This window comes from Hylobates moloch, unplaced genomic scaffold (assembly GCF_009828535.3).
Source record: "Hylobates moloch isolate HMO894 unplaced genomic scaffold, HMol_V3 SCAFFOLD_16, whole genome shotgun sequence".
NCBI classification, from domain to species: Eukaryota; Metazoa; Chordata; class Mammalia; order Primates; family Hylobatidae; genus Hylobates; species Hylobates moloch.
The window spans coordinates 61,233,850-61,252,147 of NW_026652291.1; the positions used below are offsets into that span (position 1 = coordinate 61,233,850).

The 18,298-nt window shown below is 52.4% G+C and overlaps 2 protein-coding genes across 5 annotated transcripts in view; one reads left to right on the top strand and one right to left on the bottom strand.

The window, feature by feature from the left end:
• Nucleotides 1-1,494: 1,494 nt before the first annotated feature.
• On the bottom strand, nt 1,495-7,590 carry RABGGTA (Rab geranylgeranyltransferase subunit alpha). Of its 4 annotated transcripts, XM_032180148.2 has the most exons (17): nt 7,449-7,573; nt 7,074-7,130; nt 6,798-6,908; nt 6,295-6,419; nt 5,912-6,099; nt 5,450-5,653; nt 5,039-5,122; nt 4,868-4,950; nt 4,678-4,779; nt 4,467-4,572; nt 4,322-4,373; nt 4,063-4,151; nt 3,823-3,911; nt 3,613-3,729; nt 2,725-2,838; nt 2,382-2,469; nt 1,495-1,720 (listed from the first exon to the last, which is right to left on the bottom strand). In XM_032180148.2, the coding sequence occupies exons 2-17, from the start codon at nt 7,074-7,076 to the stop codon at nt 1,572-1,574; spliced, it is 1,704 nt and encodes a 567-aa protein (XP_032036039.1). In that variant the 5' UTR covers nt 7,077-7,130; nt 7,449-7,573; the 3' UTR covers nt 1,495-1,571. The 4 variants fall into 4 exon arrangements, with proteins under 4 accessions (XP_032036039.1, XP_032036040.1, XP_058285392.1 ...); XM_032180149.2 differs by having other exon boundaries at nt 7,074-7,590; XM_058429409.1 differs by having other exon boundaries at nt 4,322-4,572; nt 7,449-7,574.
• NOP9 (NOP9 nucleolar protein) overlaps nt 7,191-18,298 on the top strand; it is a 37,973-nt gene continuing 26,865 nt past the window's right edge. The window contains exon 1 of the mRNA XM_032180144.2: nt 7,191-7,272. The gene's annotated coding sequence lies outside the window, so the exon portion shown is untranslated. The remainder of the gene's footprint in view (nt 7,273-18,298) is intronic.

Consider the following 18,298-nt stretch of genomic DNA (forward strand, 5'->3'; position numbering starts at 1 on the left):
GCTGTGTGCATCCTAACTCCACCCCGACACTGGGGAAACACTAAGGATGGCACCAAGGTGACCCCAAGGCAGAGAGGAGGAGGCTAGGCATCTTCAGGGAGGCTCTCCTTGGGTCTTGTCCTTGGGCCCGTCAGCCAGGGGCTTCTTCCTTCTTTCCTTCCTTCCCACTGGTGTCCCAGCTCTGCCCATGGGCCACCGAGCAGAAGACAGTGAAAACAGGCTAACAAGAAGACACAAGGAAACAGAATCCAGGAGGGGCTGTTTGGTGATGCATCAGGCAGGGAGGTGCCGTGGGGAGTGGGGACAGAGAGGCCCCAGGAACTGGCAGGGAGCCCTCCACACCCACACTGCCTTTTCTTGTCCAGCTCCAAGCACCAGAACCTGCCCGGGGGTGGGGGCAGGTGCCCCACCTCCAACACCCTCAGTAGACACACCAGTGGATATCAAACTTCCAGGCAGGTCAGCCAGAGGGCTTTGTGCAGGGGCTGGGTGTTTGTGCATCACTGCAGATACGGGAAGGGGCAGGGCCCTGGTTGTCCGGATGTGTATGAGCACATGTGGGTCCAGGCAGATCCCAGAGAACCAGGAGGATGCCTTTGTCACACTCTCTCCCTAGCTTTAATCAATCTTTCTCTCCCCACCCAGCCAAGTTTGCGTCACTGCCCTAACCCCTGAGCCAGTCCCCTCCCCCCACCACCACTCAGGACTCTCTAGGTCAGGACAAGGTGTGTATGTGGTATGTGTGGGGGGACACCATGGGAGCAGACACTCAGCTCAGGACCTCAAGGAGCTGAGGCCAGGCCACTGCCCAACCATTCAAGCAAGAACATGAGTCTAGAATCCTAGACCAAGGGTAGAGACAACTTTGGTTTCAGTGCTGAAGCGCTCTGGCCAAGAACCTTGGGCAAGTCTCAACAGCAGTTTCCTCATCAGTACACTGGGCCTAATAATCTCATCCCTGAGACTCTGTGAGGATCAAATGGTATCAAGTATTCTCAAAGGTACTTCAACCGTAGAGTGCTACTCATGGGGACCGATACTGTTGTTCAGGCAGGGCGGAGCAAGGGCACCCTGGCCCATTCCTGGGAACACGGAGCCCTTGAGCCTCCCCAGCTATGGTGAATGGGGGCCAGGGCAGGGGGAACATCTGGAAGGTGCAGGGGTCATGGGAAAAAAGTGTATGATGCTTCCAGCTGGAGAAACTCACAGTTGCTCGGTAGCTTAGCCAGAACCAGAACCTGATCCCAAGCCCTATTCCTGCTTGGAATCTAGACCCAGTCCCAGCCCCTACCCCAAACCAGAAAGTAAACAAAAGCTCAGCCCTCAGCCTGAATTCTGCCCCAAACACTGAAGCCTTGGCTCTCTCTGAGAGGAAACAACAGGATGGCGCAGAAAGAATGAGCTGGCAACACCCCATGTCTTTTCCCTTTCTTTTCCAAAAATAAATAGCTGTAGTGATGAAGGCAGTGGTGCAGTGATAGCAGCGACAACAGCTTGGTAGCCTGAGAGGGCCTCTCCATTCTTTATTCAGTCCCAATAAGTTAAAGGGCAAGGGTAGGGGGCAGGGCCTCTTAGGTGAGGATGCTGCTAACTGAAGGCAGCAGTTCAGCCAGTTGCTCCAAGATGCCCACCGCTTCACACAGCGGGTTACCCTGCAGATTGAGAAGGACCAGCCTGGGGCAGGAGGCAAGAGGCTGGAGCACTGCAGGTTGCTGGAGGCCTTGTTCAGGAGAGTCAAGGAAAGCTTGGCAGGTTCCTCCCAATTCATTTGCTCCTGTGTACCCTCAAGAGCTGGGGACTGCTGCCTGGAAGTCTGTTTGATGGGCATCTCATATGCTCCCTGGAAGGAGTCAGGCTCTAGGCAGGGACTGCAAACGCCTGCCCACAGGGTCAGCCAGGAAAGAATGAGCCGCAACACCCCACGCAGGCTGGTGTAGTATCAGGGGAGTGGTGGAGGGTATGATAAGGTGGAAATCTAGCCTGGTCCAAAGAGACATTTACTATTCAGCAATGACCAAGGGCTGCTGAGTGAAAATACCAGTGTAAGGTTGCTCTAACTTCCAATTTTTGAGAGGAATCAGAACTCTAGATGTTTTTTAAAGTATAAAACTTCCTGATTTTCAAAAAACTACATAGACCTGAAGAACAGCTGCAGGCTGCCCATTTGTGAACTCTGACTTGAGGAAGTCCACTCTGCACAACTCCACCAGTGCAGGTCAGTGATAGCCCGACAGCCCCAGGCTCTCCCCCTTCCACTCACACTACAGAGCCCGTTTCCTGCCCTGCAAGAGGGTGGCACATACCCTGCCTGCTGTCTGTCCCTTCCCAGGGTGGCACCTCACTTTACCCACTGTCTGAAAGGCAACCAGAAGGAAGGATACGGTTGTTGCACAGTAGCAGCTCCTGCAGCCGGGGTAGGTTGGTGACGCCGTCCAGGGACTCTATGGCATTATCACTGGCCTGCAGCACCTGGGGGCAGGGAGGGCAGGGAGGCAGGACAGGCACCGTCAGCCGGGGATGGTTCAGCAACTGAGGAGCTCAGGGTGACGGGCCCACAGTGCACAGAGGGGCTCACAGGGTCAGGCTGTGTGATGGAGGTGGAAGGCACCCAGTTACCTGTTCGGGGTGGAAGGTCCTGCACATCTTGTAGGATGGGCAAACTTCTGAGGTAGAGGGAGAGGAAAAGAACCACCCATGACAGGGATGGAGACATGGGTACTTTACCTCAAGGCAGCGCAGGGCAGCCAGTGCAGGTGGCAGGGTTCGGAGACGATTGTGTGACAGGTCAAGATGGGTGACCAAGAGCAGCTGTTCCAGATGGCAGAGCACTGTCAGATCCTGGGGGGTGAAGGGAGGAAGGAGGTGATGGGCTTCCCAGGAGACCTGGGAGAAGGTCCTCAGCCAGCATTTATTAGGCACATGCCCTCTGTGCCCCACAGGCCCTCGGGGACCCCAGGCAAGGAGAGGATGGAAGCACGTGGGAAGCTGACCTCACAGCCCACAGCAGTACATGACGTGGGACAGACAGTGAGTGCTGCGAGTGGGGTAACCAGTGTGGTGGGTGAGGAGGAGGAGGCCTGGAATTTGGAGGTACAGGGGCCAGTGGAGGGTGCTGGGTAAACAAAGACTGGTCTCCCATGGGGACTGGTCCTGATGAGGCAGAGATGAGTTTGGCAGGAATGGAGGTGGGCTCTGTGGTGATGTGATAAAACTAATGTGTTGGGAAGGACTAGGAAAAGTGGAGCCTGGACAACTTCTCAGGAATCTCTGGAAAGCATTTGGCCTTCAGGTATTGGGGGTTGCTCCAGGGTGAGATGTGCTGGAATGTGTGGGAGGAGTGGGCTAGGGGTCACTCTGAAGGAAGATGAAGCTGTGATCAGCCTGGGGAAGAAACAGCACAAGGAGGTCCTAGTGACTCGGGATTTGAAAGTGAGTGGCAAGAAGAATGGGCTGAGTGACAGAAGGGCCTGGAAGAGGAGCAAGCTGGCAGGCAGGGATGAACTCTATCTTGATTGGAAGTCCACAAAGGCACCTGAGACTGGGGACAAAGTCAGGGACGTGGGGAGGCCAGAGGGATGAGGGCCAGGGGAAGGCGTGCATGGCAGCCCATACCTTGTGAGCCAGGTGCAGCACACGCACCTCGGCATACTCCATCTTGAGCACGCTATTCTCTAGCAAGAACTTGCTGCGCAGGTCATCCAGATACGCTGCCCGCATGGGGTCCACGGCCTGGAGTGGATGGGGTGGGCAGGGTATGCATGTCAGCTGCCTGCCTCCTGCCTGCTGGGCCTCCCCCTGGCCTGTTCTGCAGGCACAACTTGCCTTGAGGGTCTGGAAGTACTGCAGGGTCTCTTTCTCATACAGCAGGGGGTCCAGTGCCCGCATCAGCAGGATGATGGTAAGCAGGCACCCTGAGGAGAGGGCAGGGAAAAGGAGGGTTTCTCCTGGATCCTCCTCCGCTCCCATCCTCCTGAGGCCTTCCTGCTATCCTCTAAGGGCCACACTGGAAAGGGGTTTCCTCAGCGGGCTCTGGGAGCAGACTCTCACGGAATGGGGCCTCACATTTATTCTCAGGCTCCAGCTCCTGCAGCTCCTTACAGGATTCCAGCTCAGACTGCAGCACTGTGGACTTCTCCACTGACAGCTCACACCTGAGGGTGGGCAGGGTGGGGAGGTGTTGAGGCCCACAGCCCTGAAGCACTGGTCAACATCCCCAGTATCTAGACTGAAACAGCTCCTTGAGGCCCCAGCCTCCTGCCCTGGCTGCCTGATGCCCAGAGTCCAGAGCCCCTCTCCTTGTTTTGTGCTTCCCTATCACCACCTGAATAGCTGCTCGTCCATGGTGGAGTCCCGGCACCAGCCCTCCTGGCGGCCTGGGGAAAGAGTAGGTGGTTGGAGGGTGCACCCTTGAGAGGAAAAGAGTGATGGGGGCTGCTGCAAGGGGTGGAGGCTGCAGGTTCTATCACCTTTTAAAAGCACGCATTCTTTCTGGACATCGCCTGCTGTCCAAATGACACGAAATGTATGTTGGGGCAACTGGTCGTTGAGGGAGGCAGCAGGCAGGTCACAGAGCTGGGAGTGCTGGGTCAAGGAAATGCCCTGGCCTAACCACTTTTTTGACTATCCCACCCAGCCCTGCCCCAGACCCCCACTTCTGCCCCACCAATCCTGGGATACCCAGACATGGCTGGGCCGGTTCCTGCCATCTGGGGTCCTCCACTCCACAATCAGGGGAGAATCATCAATCATGAGCAGCAAGATCTCCATCCTGGAGCCCACCTGGCACAAAGGACAAAGAAAGACTTCAGCCCCATCAGCACCAGGCCCACAATCCCACAGTGCTCTTGACAAAAGCTGCAGGACTCACTAGGAGGGGCCGAGAGAAGGAGACAGTCAGACAGGCCTCGTCCCGGCTCACATGCAGGCAGCGCAGTGCATCCTGGGGGTCAGCTGCGGGGAGACACAGTGTCAGATTTCCTTAAACCCTCTCCCATTCCTACCAAGCCCTAAACACCCAGCCCCTTTCCTCATTGCTCACCTCGGCCTAGGAGCCAACGGTGATAAAACCAGGCACTCTGGTCATTGGGGTCAGTGAAGAAGGCATTCTGCACCAGCTCCAGCTCTGTGGGGTTCCAGGAGGCATGGGGCTGTGGTCAGGACACTGGTGAGCTCCTGGCCACTCCAACACCCTACCCTCTCCTTGGAGTACTTCCAGCCCCCAGTCTCACTTATATGCTGTCCTTGCACAGGGGCTACGTATGTCAGTTTTATCTTCCCCATCAGCCACTTGAGCTCCCTGCAGCCAGGGACTGATTCTTAGGCACCCCTGGAGCCAGGCATGAAGTAGGTGCTCAATAAACCTGAGTGACAGGTTCAGGAACAGGATCAGGCATGGGGGCTGGAAGGGTGGCACTGCAGAGTCCTCCCGAACATCCCTGACCCTGCTTACCTTTGAGCAGCACATCCTCAGGGAGGCGCCCCTGTGGTCCAGAATCCGGCTGGGGGTGCAGCTGGGGCAAGAGACAGGAGCGGTAATGCCAGGACGAGTAGTTGGAGAAGTTTCGGGTGATGAGGCTGTCAGTGAAGGCTAGCTCTTCTGCAGGGGGCACGGCTGCCTGTGTGGCCACAAACCGCCGATAGTCCCAGCAGTGAACTGGAGGGGAGAGGTGACAGCATATCTTAGAGGCAGGGCAAAAGGAGCTACCTGACTGGGACCCCTAGAGCCCCTCAGAGAACCCCTAGAAACACCTCAGTGCACTCCACAGAGGATGCATTTGGCTCCAACATCCCTTTCAGCACCAGCTCAGTGGACCCATCCTGGATATCCCTCCCCATTCTGGGCCTTACTGAGGCCCCAGTACCAGAATGTGGGCAGGTGAGGGCTGTGGGGACAGAATCTGCAGGCACATACAGTTCCGCTCATCCACCTCCAGGAAACGGGCACAGAGCTCCAGCTCTCGGGTCCAGTTGGGCTCAGGCAGGCGGCCTAGCAGCCAGCATCGGTGGTGCCAGGTACCATAAGACTTGGGGTTCACCCTCAGGCAGCTCTCCAGGAAGCCCAGTTCTACCTTCACCAGAGCAGCCAACTCTTCAGGAGACCTGTACCCAGAAGGGAAGTGGGGGGGGTCAGGGCTCTTCTACAGTCAACCTCAGCTCACCCCTCACTTTCTGTACCCAGCCCCCTACTGTCCTCCATCTGTGCCACTGGCTGCCCCATTTCTCCTCCACCCATAGACCCAGGCAGTGCAGGTGCAGGGCCAGGGCAGTCTTCTGAGATCTTGAATCCCTACACACTTCTGAGTCTCCAGCTGCTGGAGCACCTCTCGTCGGCAGTTCCAGAGGGTGGCAAAATCAGGGTTGGCTCCCAGGATCTGGCTTGTCAGTTCCAGCACTGACTCATCCAGCTCACCAGCCTGGCGCTGAGAAGATAGGTGGCAGGGTCAGAGATCGTATCAGTTTCCCACTACAGGACTAAATAACGTAAACTTAAAACCATCCAATATTCTGTGAATCCCACATTATACAACAGGTACTATGAACCATGCATTATGGCCTTACAGGTATTCTCTCATTTAATCTTCACAACAGCCTTATGCAGTACGTGCAATTATTAGCCCCATTTTACAGATGTGCAAACTGAGGCCCAAAGAGATTCAGCAACTTGCCCAAAGTCATACAGTTATAAGTGAGAGAACCCAGAATTGGATCTAGGCAGTCTGACTCTAGGGACCAGCTCTTGGCCTCTGTACTATACTAAGGGAGCTACTTGGGGTCGGGGCTACCTCTGAGGGCCCCACCTTCTGGAATACGGCCTGGGTGGCTGACTGGTAGAGCTTCAGCTTCTGCTCTCGCTCTAGCCTTTTGGCCTCCGCCTGCTCTTCTGACGTCTTCACCTTCAGGCGTCCGTGCTACAAGGATGAACGGGTTGGAAGAGTGCAAGTTGCCTTGCAGGAGCTGACCTGCAAAAACCCCACACTGTGGAGCCCTAGGTTCACAGGGGGCAACCATGGCACGGCCACTGGGGGTGAGGGCGCGGGCCTGCGGAGGTGAAGGGCTGGGCTCAGGGTTCTCACCATGGTGCCGGCTCAGGGTTCAAGATAGGGGAAGGGTCCAGTGGTAGCCCTTGAAGTCTGAGGAGAGAAGTGTCAATCACGTAGCCCCGCCCCTGCTAGCTCCGCCCACAGCTGTGTCCCGGAAGCGGCAAGCGTGCCCGGGCAGAGACCCCCAGAGTGTAAAGAGGTCCTGGGACAGGCTTTGCACGTTCAACAAGAGGTGAGCACCCGGACTAGGACTTCCATCCGTGTGGCCCTTCCTATGGCCCGATTCGCCCAGGCCAGAGCGCGAGCCGGGGCACCTGGGCGTTGGGGACCACTCTGCGCCACAAAGGTTGCCGCTACCCGCCCGTCCCACGGCTCCCGGGCACCCCCGCCCCCCACGGGCGGACCCACCTGCGCTGGGAGGAGGCGCGGGGGACGCGGAGCTGCGGCGCCCACCACAGAGCCCAGGCGCTGGCTAGAGCGGCGCCACGTCCCGGCTCATCGAAACGCAGCGCACTCTGCAGGCTTGGGGAGGGACTTGCGGCGGAAGAGGCCGGCTCGGAGGCGCGTGCGCGGGGGCTGTGCGCTCGCTTTCCGGAAACGCCTCGTACCTGTTAGCCACTTGGTGTGTACGAGTGCGCGCGGGCGACTGTAGCGTGCGTGTGAAATGGGGGGAGGACCATGCCAGTTGGTAACTCAAAGTGCAGTGTAGTTAGTGGAAGAGGTTTCTCCAACAGCCGGAAACCCGCACCTTCACTACTCCACTGACCTCACCCTGGCCACACCGACAGCCTTCTAGATGTCAAATCTAACAGGTGGAGTTTCCTGCCATTTTCTCTAACCTCTGAAGCATTTGACGCTACCCACTTCTTTATACTTGACACCCCATTCTGGCTTCTCCTCCTGCACCTCTGCCTCTCTCATCTGTTCACCTCCACCCCTAAATGTTGGTGATCTCCAGGGCCCTTTCCTCACCCCCTTTTCACTTCACACACTGTTCCTGGGAGAATGTTTAAATCTAAGCCTTCAACTGCTTCGAGTTGGAGCTCCTCAGAGCTGTTTTGGCCCACAAATCTGGCATTACACTTTCTGTGGGTGAGTTCATCCACACTCATTGTTTTAATTACTACCTGTAAATTGATGACACCCAAATTTATATCTCCAGCCCAGATGTCTTGCGAACTTAAATAACAATAAATAATATACATGCACATACATATTCGGACACCTGTTGGATATCACCTGGTGTCCCAGAGACACCTCAAACTCCAAAAGCCAAAAGGTATAAGTTATCTCTCATCCATTCTGTCTAAATATTGGCCTTTATGTTTTCTATTGTAGTGGATGGCACTATTTCCTCCTCACTTCTTAAACTCGCTTAAATACTCTCTCTCTTCCCACTGCCACTAGGAGTTCAAACTCCGAATTTCTTCTCCAGATTGTTGAAAGTCTTTTCAGTGTTCTCCACCTCACCCCTTGTTATCAGTCCATCCTCTGTGCTGCTGAATCCATTTTTCTAAAATGCAGATTTTATGTCATATCTCTGCCTAAAAGTGCTGAGTGGCTCCTTTTCAGGATAGAATTGTAATCTCTCAGCTTAGCACATCAGACCTATTGGCATTTGGGCTCTGCCTACTCTCTGGCTGTATGTCTTGCCTGATCCTGCCAAAAACTCTTCATGACAGCCTACAGAAATACTTGCAGTTTCCTAAATATGTTAGCCTGTTCCCTCTTGACTCTCCTTTCTTCACACTCCTCCTTTGCCACAGTAATTCCTATTTATCTTTAAGATTTAACTTTTTGAACTCCACAGAACAGCGAAAGAAAATGTAACTGAAGTGGCACCTCGAGGAAGTTCTCTAAAATGCCCCAGTCTGATTTGATAGACCTTCATATGTACTTTCAAAGACTGTGATTTTTTCCCTGTGCCTGCTGTAAGGAAGGTTTTCTGGTGGAGCCTTCATGAGGTTCAGGGTGGCTAGTGAGTGTGTGTGTACCACACGTACACGTGTGTGATGTCTTTGTGAATAGTGTGTCCATGTGGCATGTGTATGTTTATAACTCACACCTGGGTAAGAAGGTAGTGCTTTAAATTTTTTTTTTTTTTTTTTTTTTTGAGACAGGGTCTCACTCTGTCGCCCAGGCAGGAGTGCAGTGGCACGATCTCTGCTTATTGCAACCTCTGCCTCCTGGTTCAAGCGATTCTCCTGCCTCAGCCTCCCGAGTAGCTGGGACTACAGGCATGCACCACCACACCCAACTTATTTTTGTATTTTTAAAAGAGACAGGGTTTCACCATGTTGGCCAGGCTGGTCTCAAACTCCTGACCTCAGGTGATCTGCCCACCTTGGCCTCCCAGAGTGCTGGGATTACAGGTGTGAGCCACCATGCCCGGCCAGTGCTTTAAATCTTTATATATCCTTCACACCTCTCTCAGCCCCTGGAAATGTATGTAAAGTGTCCATTATATACTTGTCCTTTCCTAGATCCTATAACAAATTCTCGAGGAAAAGAGACATTTTTCCTATCCCTGTGTAGTCCCAGTGAGGAAAAAGTTAAACCATTTATTGGTTCTCTTTGTGCCAGCCACTGTGATGGGAGTTTTGCATATATATAAGGGATGTGCACACACACAGAATTACAGGTAGGAGGCAGTAAGCAGAGTGATTAAGAACATGGATGCTGGAGCCAAACTGCCTGGCTACAAATCCTAGCTTTGCCACTTACTTGTCCCAGTGTGACCTGGGGCAAGTTACTCAACTTCTGTGTTGAGTTTCCTCTGTGTCTCAATTTCTTCAACAGTAACATAGGAAAAATATTATCTAGCTGCTGCAGTTGAAGTTAATCTGTTGAAGTTAAGCTGAAATAAAAGAATCTATGTAAAGTGCTTAGAATAGTATCTATACTAAGTAAGGCCTCAGTATAGTAATAGGAAACTGAGGCTCAGAAAGATTAAGTAACTTGTTGAGGGCCGCCCATGTAATAAGTGGCCAAATGGGACCTGTGTCTACTCTGGTCCAGCCTTCCCACCTCACCACCAGCTTTTTTTTGTTGTTGGTCACCTCCTTCTCTAGCTTCCTGCTCTGTGCACACTCACAGTCGCAACCAGATACGTGGGAACACAGATGCCCTCAAGTGCAGATTTGCCGGGTACAGCCTTGCATCATAGTCACTAATCACACTGTGATTAGCAATCTTGAAACTGGGAAGGTTGAGTCAAGCAGGCTTAAGAGAGGAAATGAGTCTCATGAAAAAATCTGCATCAGAGAAGGCAGGTCCTGGGTTTTGGAAAGAGTGGGCAGGAAGGGTATTTCAGGTATGTAATATGACGTGAAGGTGGGGGAGAGAAAGCCAAACAAACTTAGCTGGCTGGCAGAGAGAGGCTGAGCCAGGTGCCTTTGGAGATAAGAGCAGTGGAACTGATGATAAGCCTCTTGCTTGAAGGTAAAAGGAGCTGTCAGGAGTTACATTTGGCCTCCTATGTGGGATAAGTGGGAACCATGCAGGTGTCTGAGAGCTACAATCTTTTTTTTTTTTTTGAGACGGAGTCTCGTTCTGTCACCCACGCTAGAGTGCAGTGGTGCGGTGTCTGCTCACTGCCAGCTCCGCCTCCTGGGTTCACGCCATTCTCCTGCCTCAGCCTCCCGAGTAGCTGGGACTACAGGTGCCTGCCACCATGCCCAGCTAATTTTTTGTATTTTTAGTAGAGACGGGGTTTCACCTTGTTAGCCAGGATGGTCTTGGTCTCCTGACCTCATGATCTGCCTGCCTTGGCCTCCCAACGAGCTAGGATTACAGGCGTGAGCCACTATGTCTGGCTTTTTTTTTTTTTTTTTTGAGACAAATTTCGCTCTTGTTGCCCAGGCTGGAATGATGCAATGGCACGATCTTGGCTCACTGCAACCTCTGCCTCCCGGGTTCAAGCGATTCTCCTGCCTCAGCCTCCCGAGTAGCTGGAATTACAGGCATGCGCCACCATGCCCAGCTAATTTTGTATTTTAAGTAGAGACAGGGTTTCTCCATGTTGGTCAGGCTGGTCTTGAACTCCCGACCTCAGGTGAGCTGCCTGCCTCGGCCTCCCAAAGTGCTGGGATTATAGGCGTGAGCCACCGTGCCCTGAAAGCCACAATCTAAATGATGTTTGAAGAAGAGATTTTTACTGCCCTCTATGTATAGAAAGAATAATTGAGTATCAACAGAGCCCCAGACATCTTATTTACTGCACTCACTACCTATATGAAATAGGTATTATTATCCATATTTTACAATTAAGCAACAGGGAATACAGTGGGTTCGCAGAGGTTAGTTTCTTGTCCAAAGTCACATATCTTCGAGATTCAGAATTGAGTCAGCTGTGTAGGTGAGAGTGACCATTGCCAGAGGCCTGAACCTGAGTTTCTTGAGACCTGAAACCCTGGCGTCTTTCCACCCCTGCCAATTCATTCTCTACTCGTGTTCCCAACATACATACACAGAAGCACACACACGTAGTCACTTATAACGGCTCCAGGACCCTGAGCCCGTCACAGACCAGAGATAGTCTGAAGGGAGGAAAGGGGGCCACGAGCCCTGGGTCAGGGCCCTGGGTCAAAGCTTGTCTAGAAGCCATGGTCTGAAGGCAGGGGGAGCAAGTGCAAGACAGGTAATGGAGCTATCGCCGGGCCATGTGCAGTGTGTGGTAGTGTGTGCATTCAGTCCCTTGATGTTCAGCATCAGTGCTGGGCCTCACAGCATGTTGGGTGCCAGGGATCCAGTAGTGGACCAGAAAGACAAGTCTGTGTCTTCCAGAGCTTACAGTGGGGTGTAGCACTGTCCAGTAGAACTTTCTGTGACAATGAAAGTATTTGGTATCTGTGTCATCTAACACGGTTGACAGTAGCCCCATGCAACTACTAAGCACTTGAAATGTGCCTAGTGCAATTGAGGAACAGAATTTTTCGTTTTGTTTCATTTTAATTAACTTAAAAATTTTTTTTGGCCAGGGGCCAGCTGTAGTGCTATAGTCCCAGGACTTTGGGAGGCCGAGGCAGGCAGATCACTTGCGGTCAGGAGTTGCAGACCAGCCTGTCCAACATAGTGAAATGCCATCTCTACTAAAAATACAAAAATTAGCTGGGCGTGGTGGTATGCGCCTGTAGTCCCAGCTACATGGGAGGCTGAGGCAGGAGAATCGTTTGAGCCTAGGAGGTGGAGGTTGCAGTGAGCTGAGGTCGTGCCACTGCACTCTAGCCTGGGAAACAGAGCAAGACTCGGTCTCAAAAAAAAAAAAAAAAAAAAAGTAGGTGGGACTACAGGCACACACCCAGCTAATTTTTAAAAATTAGCCCATGCCTGGGAAATTAAAAAAAATTATTTTTAGAGACAGGATCTTTCTATATTGCCCAGGCTGGTCTCCAACTCCTGGCCTCCAAGCAATCATCCTGCCTCAGTCTCCCAAAGTGCTGGGACTACAGGCATGAGCCACCGCACCTGACCTAATTTAAATGTAAATAACTGCATGGGGCTAGCGGCTAGTATTGGACAGAGCAGATCTCTTAGGTGAGACATGTAAGATGGAGTAGGACAGGGGCCCATGAGGGCCCAGAGAAGGGGCACCTCACCCAGACTCAGGTCAAGAGGAACTTGTTTTAGATCTGGTGATTGTAATGATTTACATTTTTTTCTGTTTAACTTTTGATGCTTATTCTATTCTTCTATAAAGCTTGTCACTGAGGCATAACGTATTATACTGAAAGTGCACAAATCACAGATGTGCAGCTCTGATCCTCCTATTTTAAAACTCTCCCAGACACAGGTATGGGTAAAAGGTTTAGTGGGGGACGGGAGACACAGAATGGAGGTAAATGTGGGGAAGGAGGTTAGAAAACCCCCTCTTCAGGGATGATCTGGCAGAACCTAGAATCCACATCAGTGTCCCTGTGGCTGTGGGTGGGCAGTGGGCATTGAGAATGAGGATGGAGAAGGACTATTTCTGAGGACCAATAGGCAGGATTTGGTAGCAGGTGAGACTAAGATGCAGGGACGAAGGGAACTTGGAGGAAGGCTTGCAGTTGTAAAGCTGAGGACTTGAGAATTTGTGGTGTCCACAGAGGTCCTAGAACATGGGCGTGGGGAGGGATGGTTGTGTGAGAAGAGGAAGGGCTACTTCTCACATGTTTGGTTTTGATGTGGAGATGTCCTGAGGCAGCAAGAAATCCTTGCCTGGAGAGAGGCTGAGAGGTCAAGGCAGAAGAAGTCAGCGTGGGTGTCAGGTGTGCACAGGTAGTAATTACACTCAGCAGAGAATGGGTGCTCTGGGGAGAGGGGAGGTGAGGGAACCCACAAACAAGCTTTGGTAGAGCGTGGTGAGGGCTGGGCTGAGGGTGTGGGGTGGAGAAGCCTCAGTGGAGGGCAAAAGAAGAAATGGACAACGAAGAGAGGAGAACTTCCGTGCTCTTGAAGCCATAATTAATGAGAAATTGTAATGACTGAATACTTTATCACCATGATGGCAAGAAACTGAACCTCTGCCCGAGGCCACACAGCCAGAAGCGATAAAGCCTGGCCTCATGCTCAGGCTGATTCCAGAAGACGCTTTCTTGCTGGCTTTCCCTCCAGCCTCGCCCACCATGCTTTGCTGCAGCCGGCCAGGGCCAGGAGTGTGGGAGAAGGGTGGAAGGAGGCGTCCAGAGACCTCTGGGAAGCTGGGGTGGGGGTGCTGGATGCTGGCCTTGTGGGGAAGGGGGGCCAGCAAGGGGAGGCAACTCAGGCCAGATGGTCTGGATCTAGTCTTGGGACCCAGAGGAAATCAAATATTGGGAAATCTGAGTCCCAGCACAAGTTGGGGTCAAGAAAATGAAAGGGGAAGAGCAGCGCTGGGTGCCTGCCACGTGTCAATGATAGCAGAGTTGAAGCTTCCCCGTGGCACAAGCAGAAGTGCCCAATTCTTATCTCTTGCAACAGGGACCTTCCTCTGCCCCCAGCTTCCTGATTCTTTATAACTCTGACCATCACAGAGCAGAACGTCATAGCGAGACAGGGCTTGACAGATCCCCAGAAGCCCAGAGATACTCAGTGAAGTCACATATCCGGAGGTGGGGCCAGTGAAGTCACATACCTGGAGGTGGGGCCAGGTGTGGAAACTGGGTTTTCAAATGACTATCTTAGTGCTTTTGCACCCATCAGCTCTATCTTAGGATATGTTGAGCAACAAAATGGTGAACTGTGGGTGTGCTGGTAGGATAGTAGTTATGGTTGTAACGGGTGGGACATCCATCACCAAATAATATGAATTAATGTGTTTTTGTCAACCTGGAGGGAGGTCCCTAGTGATGGCACTTTTTCAGTGACATGGAATGAGCACAGATGCCACTCTCATAATCAAAGGTCACTTGCACATAATTGGGAGGAATACTGGATGATGGCATCTGGTGAGATTGTTGGGCCAGATTTGTCACATGGTATTGAATAGGGACAGAATTACAGTCTGGTTCTTTGGTCTTCAGATAAGCAGTTGCACAAGAGTGAGATACATGAGGGGTGGAATAACAATAGTATATGAAGACAGGAGGACTCTGGCTGATAAGGGATTGGAAAGAATTGGCTGTGATCTGCTTGCCAAAAGCACTAACATGACTTTGGGATGCACTAAGAGAGCTTTAGTACCCAGAACAATGGGGCTCATAGGCCCCAGACTCTGTGAGAGTCAAACCCTGTTAGGAGTGTGTGGCCCATTTTGAGAGGGACAGAGACAAACTGTAGAGTCCAGAGGTAGAAATCAGGATGGTGAGAAGAGCCCATGACCACAGGGAGGACATGAAGATACTGAACTGGGAGAGAAGGTTCAAGGGGCAGATGATAGCGGTCTTTCAACTCCTGGAATAGAAACGGAATTGATTCTGCGTATCTTGAGAGCAAAGACCAAAGACCAGAGAGTGGATGTAGATCCTTTATGAGGAAGGACTTTCTAATAATTAAAGCTAATTATTCTACCAAAGGTAGATTGGGCCTCAGTGAGAGGTGAGAGGCATTCAAGCACATGTTGGTCAACCACTTTGTGAGAATGTAGTAGTGGACATTCAGAGACCAGAGTCTCTCCACGCTGAAGTTCTGAAAGATTCTGATCCGTGGGATGGAGCAGGGGACTAGAGTAACTCAGAGCCCAAGAAGATCCTCTCCACTGCCCATTTCCCCCAACTGCCCATTCCTTGGACACTTGGTTTGAATGCTTGCATTCTTTCTCTTCTCCCTGCTCCCCAGTTCCTTCTGAGTCAGGCTGGGGAAATTCCTTGATGGCCTGTGGGGGTTGCCATGTGCCTGTAGCACACTTCCTGGCTGGGGAAGACGGAACAGGTTAGCCAGTGAGAAGGGAGGGCAGGTCCCCAAGGCTGCCCTAAAAGACAGAAGGGCCCCAGAGGGAAAGTCCCCACAAGAGCATTCTAACTCTCCCAGGGTGTGGTGGGTACTGACTCAGGTTGGCGTCTCTTGGGGAAGAGTTGAAGGAAAAGCAACCACGAAATGGTGCTGAAAAGCTGGAAAAACTTCTTGAGCCAGCCAGAACTGAAGCCTCTGTGACAGGAGCCCGGCACTGCATGGTGACTGGTGATGATAATGACATGTTGGCTAAAAATTGCCCAGAGCACTGGTGGAGGTGGGAATGTAGCCAAGAAGCTCACTGCCTGGCAAGGCTGCTGCCCAACTGCAGGCGGCACCATCACATTCGGTTTTGGGCATATATGATGTGAGTGGTACCAGGAGGCAGAAGCCCTGACGTTCTATGTCAAGTGAGAAGCAGAAGCTGTGAAACAAAGTGAAACTGTGGGTCCTGGGGAAGGATGGGATGCTGTCGCTGGTAGATGAACACAGGGGACTAAGGACATACACCTCTAGGGGAGGAAAGAGGAACTGCTCCTTTTTGGGGAGGACTCAGGCCTCACTCTTTCCCTGTCACATCCGTCGAACAAATACTGACTGAGGGCCCTCTGTGGCTGATCTGCGCTAGGGTGGGGGCTACGACAGTGAGCAGTGCACAGACACAGTCCCTGTCTCATGAAGCATAACAGGCTAGCTCTGGGCTGTTTAATCGAACTTTCTGGATGATGGAAATAGTCACATAAGCAAGTGTAGAAGGACAACTCCTGTCAACTGCTCTGCCTTTTTAGAGAGGCATATGGTGCTGGGTGAGCACCTGATGGGGAGCTGCCCTGTCTGGGAATGGGGGTGGGCTTCCTAGAGGAAGTGAGTGGGAGCGGGGACTGTAGGTGAGCAGAAGCCCTGGCTTGGGGCTCGGTCAAGTGCCTCTTCTGTTCCTCTCAGCACCAGGTCCTGTGGTGCCTGCATTGTAGCTCATCCTGTGGGTGCAGCGCCCCACTTCTGCTCCTGCTGTGAACTACCTACCCAAGGGGACTCATTTGACTGCATTTCCTCTCACCTAGCAAGGTGCCTGCACCATGGTGGTTGCTCAACAAATGTTAACATAATTTAGCCAGTCAATTATCAACCAACAATTATTGAGCACCAGTACAGCTCAATATACAGCGGTGACCAAGACAGACAAGGTCCCTGCTGTCATAGGGCTTACATTATAGTTGGGGAGAGAGTCCCTGTAGGAGCAAATACACACCAAAGACAATTTCAGGGAATCTAAGTGCCCCTGAGGGAAATGAAACAGGGTATTGAGACTAGTTGGGAAAGAATAAATGAATGAATAAATGGTGAGCCATGGAGGCACCCACCCACTGGGCTGGGGTGGGAGATGAGGAGGAGGAGTTGGGGATCTTAGAGCCCGGGGCAGGGAGCTTGGTCAGGGGTGGCTGCACTCCAGGCTGTAGGGCCAGGCCTCGCAGCACCCAGAGGGAGTGGACAGGGAGTGGTTCCGAAGCTCAGAATTCAGTGTAAAGGAGAATGCCTGAAACTGCTGACAGGAGCAATGCTGTGTTCCTGAGTCCCCTGTGGGCCCAATCATGACTCAGGCTTGAGCTCTGTGCCTGGCAAAGAACACTGAGGGGAAGAGGGGCAGGGAGGACCTGGAGTAGCCCCACAGAGGCATCCAAGGCTCCCACTGCTGGCAGCCCTGTTGGGAAATTCTCTCTTAGGTCCCTGAGCAGGGGTTTTGAGGCTGAGGTGTGGTGTATGGGGCTGAGGCCAAGGACCGATGCATACTAGGGATCAATGAGTCCTCAGAGGGTCAGTCCTGGGATACAGACACTGCCATGGCTGGCCCAGCATACCTCCCCCCCGGGGAGGAAGGGTGGAGCCCTCACCAGTGGGTCTCACTGGGCCTGTGAGTTCAGCCACACTCTGGGTTCGCCCTAGGTACTGTGCAGTTCTGTGCTGAAGGTTTCAAAGTTTCTGTGCATGGGGAAGGAGACAGCAGGGGAATGGGGGATGAAGGTTCCAAGACCTAATCCCTAACTTTGGGAAGGAGTCATCCTTATCCAGGAAATGGATGAAGACATCTATGGCTCTAACACTAGTCAAGAGCCAAGTGAATTTCATAGTAAGAGGTTCCCTGGAAGTGGGCAAAGCAAGGGTAGAAGACACCAGGAGAAACTTGTAGGAGGTTGAGATGGGCCTGGCTGGATGAATTCTGGCAGGCAAAATGGGGTTGGGGGATGGGTGAAAGAAGAATGAGTGGTAATCCAGAAATCAGAACAGCTGGAGCAAAGGTGCAGAGGAAAGGGAGTGTGGTCAAGTTTAGGGAAGAGTAAGGCTCAATGTGGCCAAGAGGAACTTAGGCTGGGTGAGCTTGGGAAAGCTTTCACCATTCTGCCCAGTCCCCAGCCCTTCCTCTACCCAAAGTAGAAGGCATCCAAAGTCAAAACCAAACCAGAGGCCGGGCACAGTGGCTCACGCCTGTAATCCCAGCACTTTGGGAGGCCAAGGTGGGTGGATCACTTGAGGCCAGGAGCTTGAGACCAGCCTGGGAAACCCCGTCTCTACTAAAAATACAAAAATTAGCCTGGCATGGTGTAATTCCATGCTACTGGGGAGGCTGAGACAGGAGAATTGCTTGAACCCAGGAGGCGGAGGTTGTAGTGAGCCGAGATTGCGCCACTGCACTCCAGCCTGGGTGACAGAGTGAGACTCTGTCTCAAAAACCAAACCAAACAAAACAAAACCAGATACAAGAAAGCAGAAGCAGCATGATGCAGGGAAAGAGCTCACACTTTTATACAGAGTTATACAGATTTGGTCGAATCCAGACTGTCGCTGTAAAGACTTGCAATCCTGGATAAGTTACTTAGAATTTCTGAGCCTCAGTTTCCTCAGCTGTAAAAGAG

What these genes read in the sequence shown, in the direction of transcription:
- RABGGTA (XM_058429409.1), bottom strand. An exon ending in GGAGGTGGATGAGCGGAACT is followed by an intron (nt 5,654 to 5,911) that starts GTATGTGCCTGC and finishes TCTCCCCTCCAG; the next exon opens with TTCACTGCTGGGACTATCGG. An exon ending in ATGGACGAGCAGCTATTCAG is followed by an intron (nt 4,152 to 4,321) that starts GTGGTGATAGGG and finishes GCCCACCCTCAG; the next exon opens with GTGTGAGCTGTCAGTGGAGA.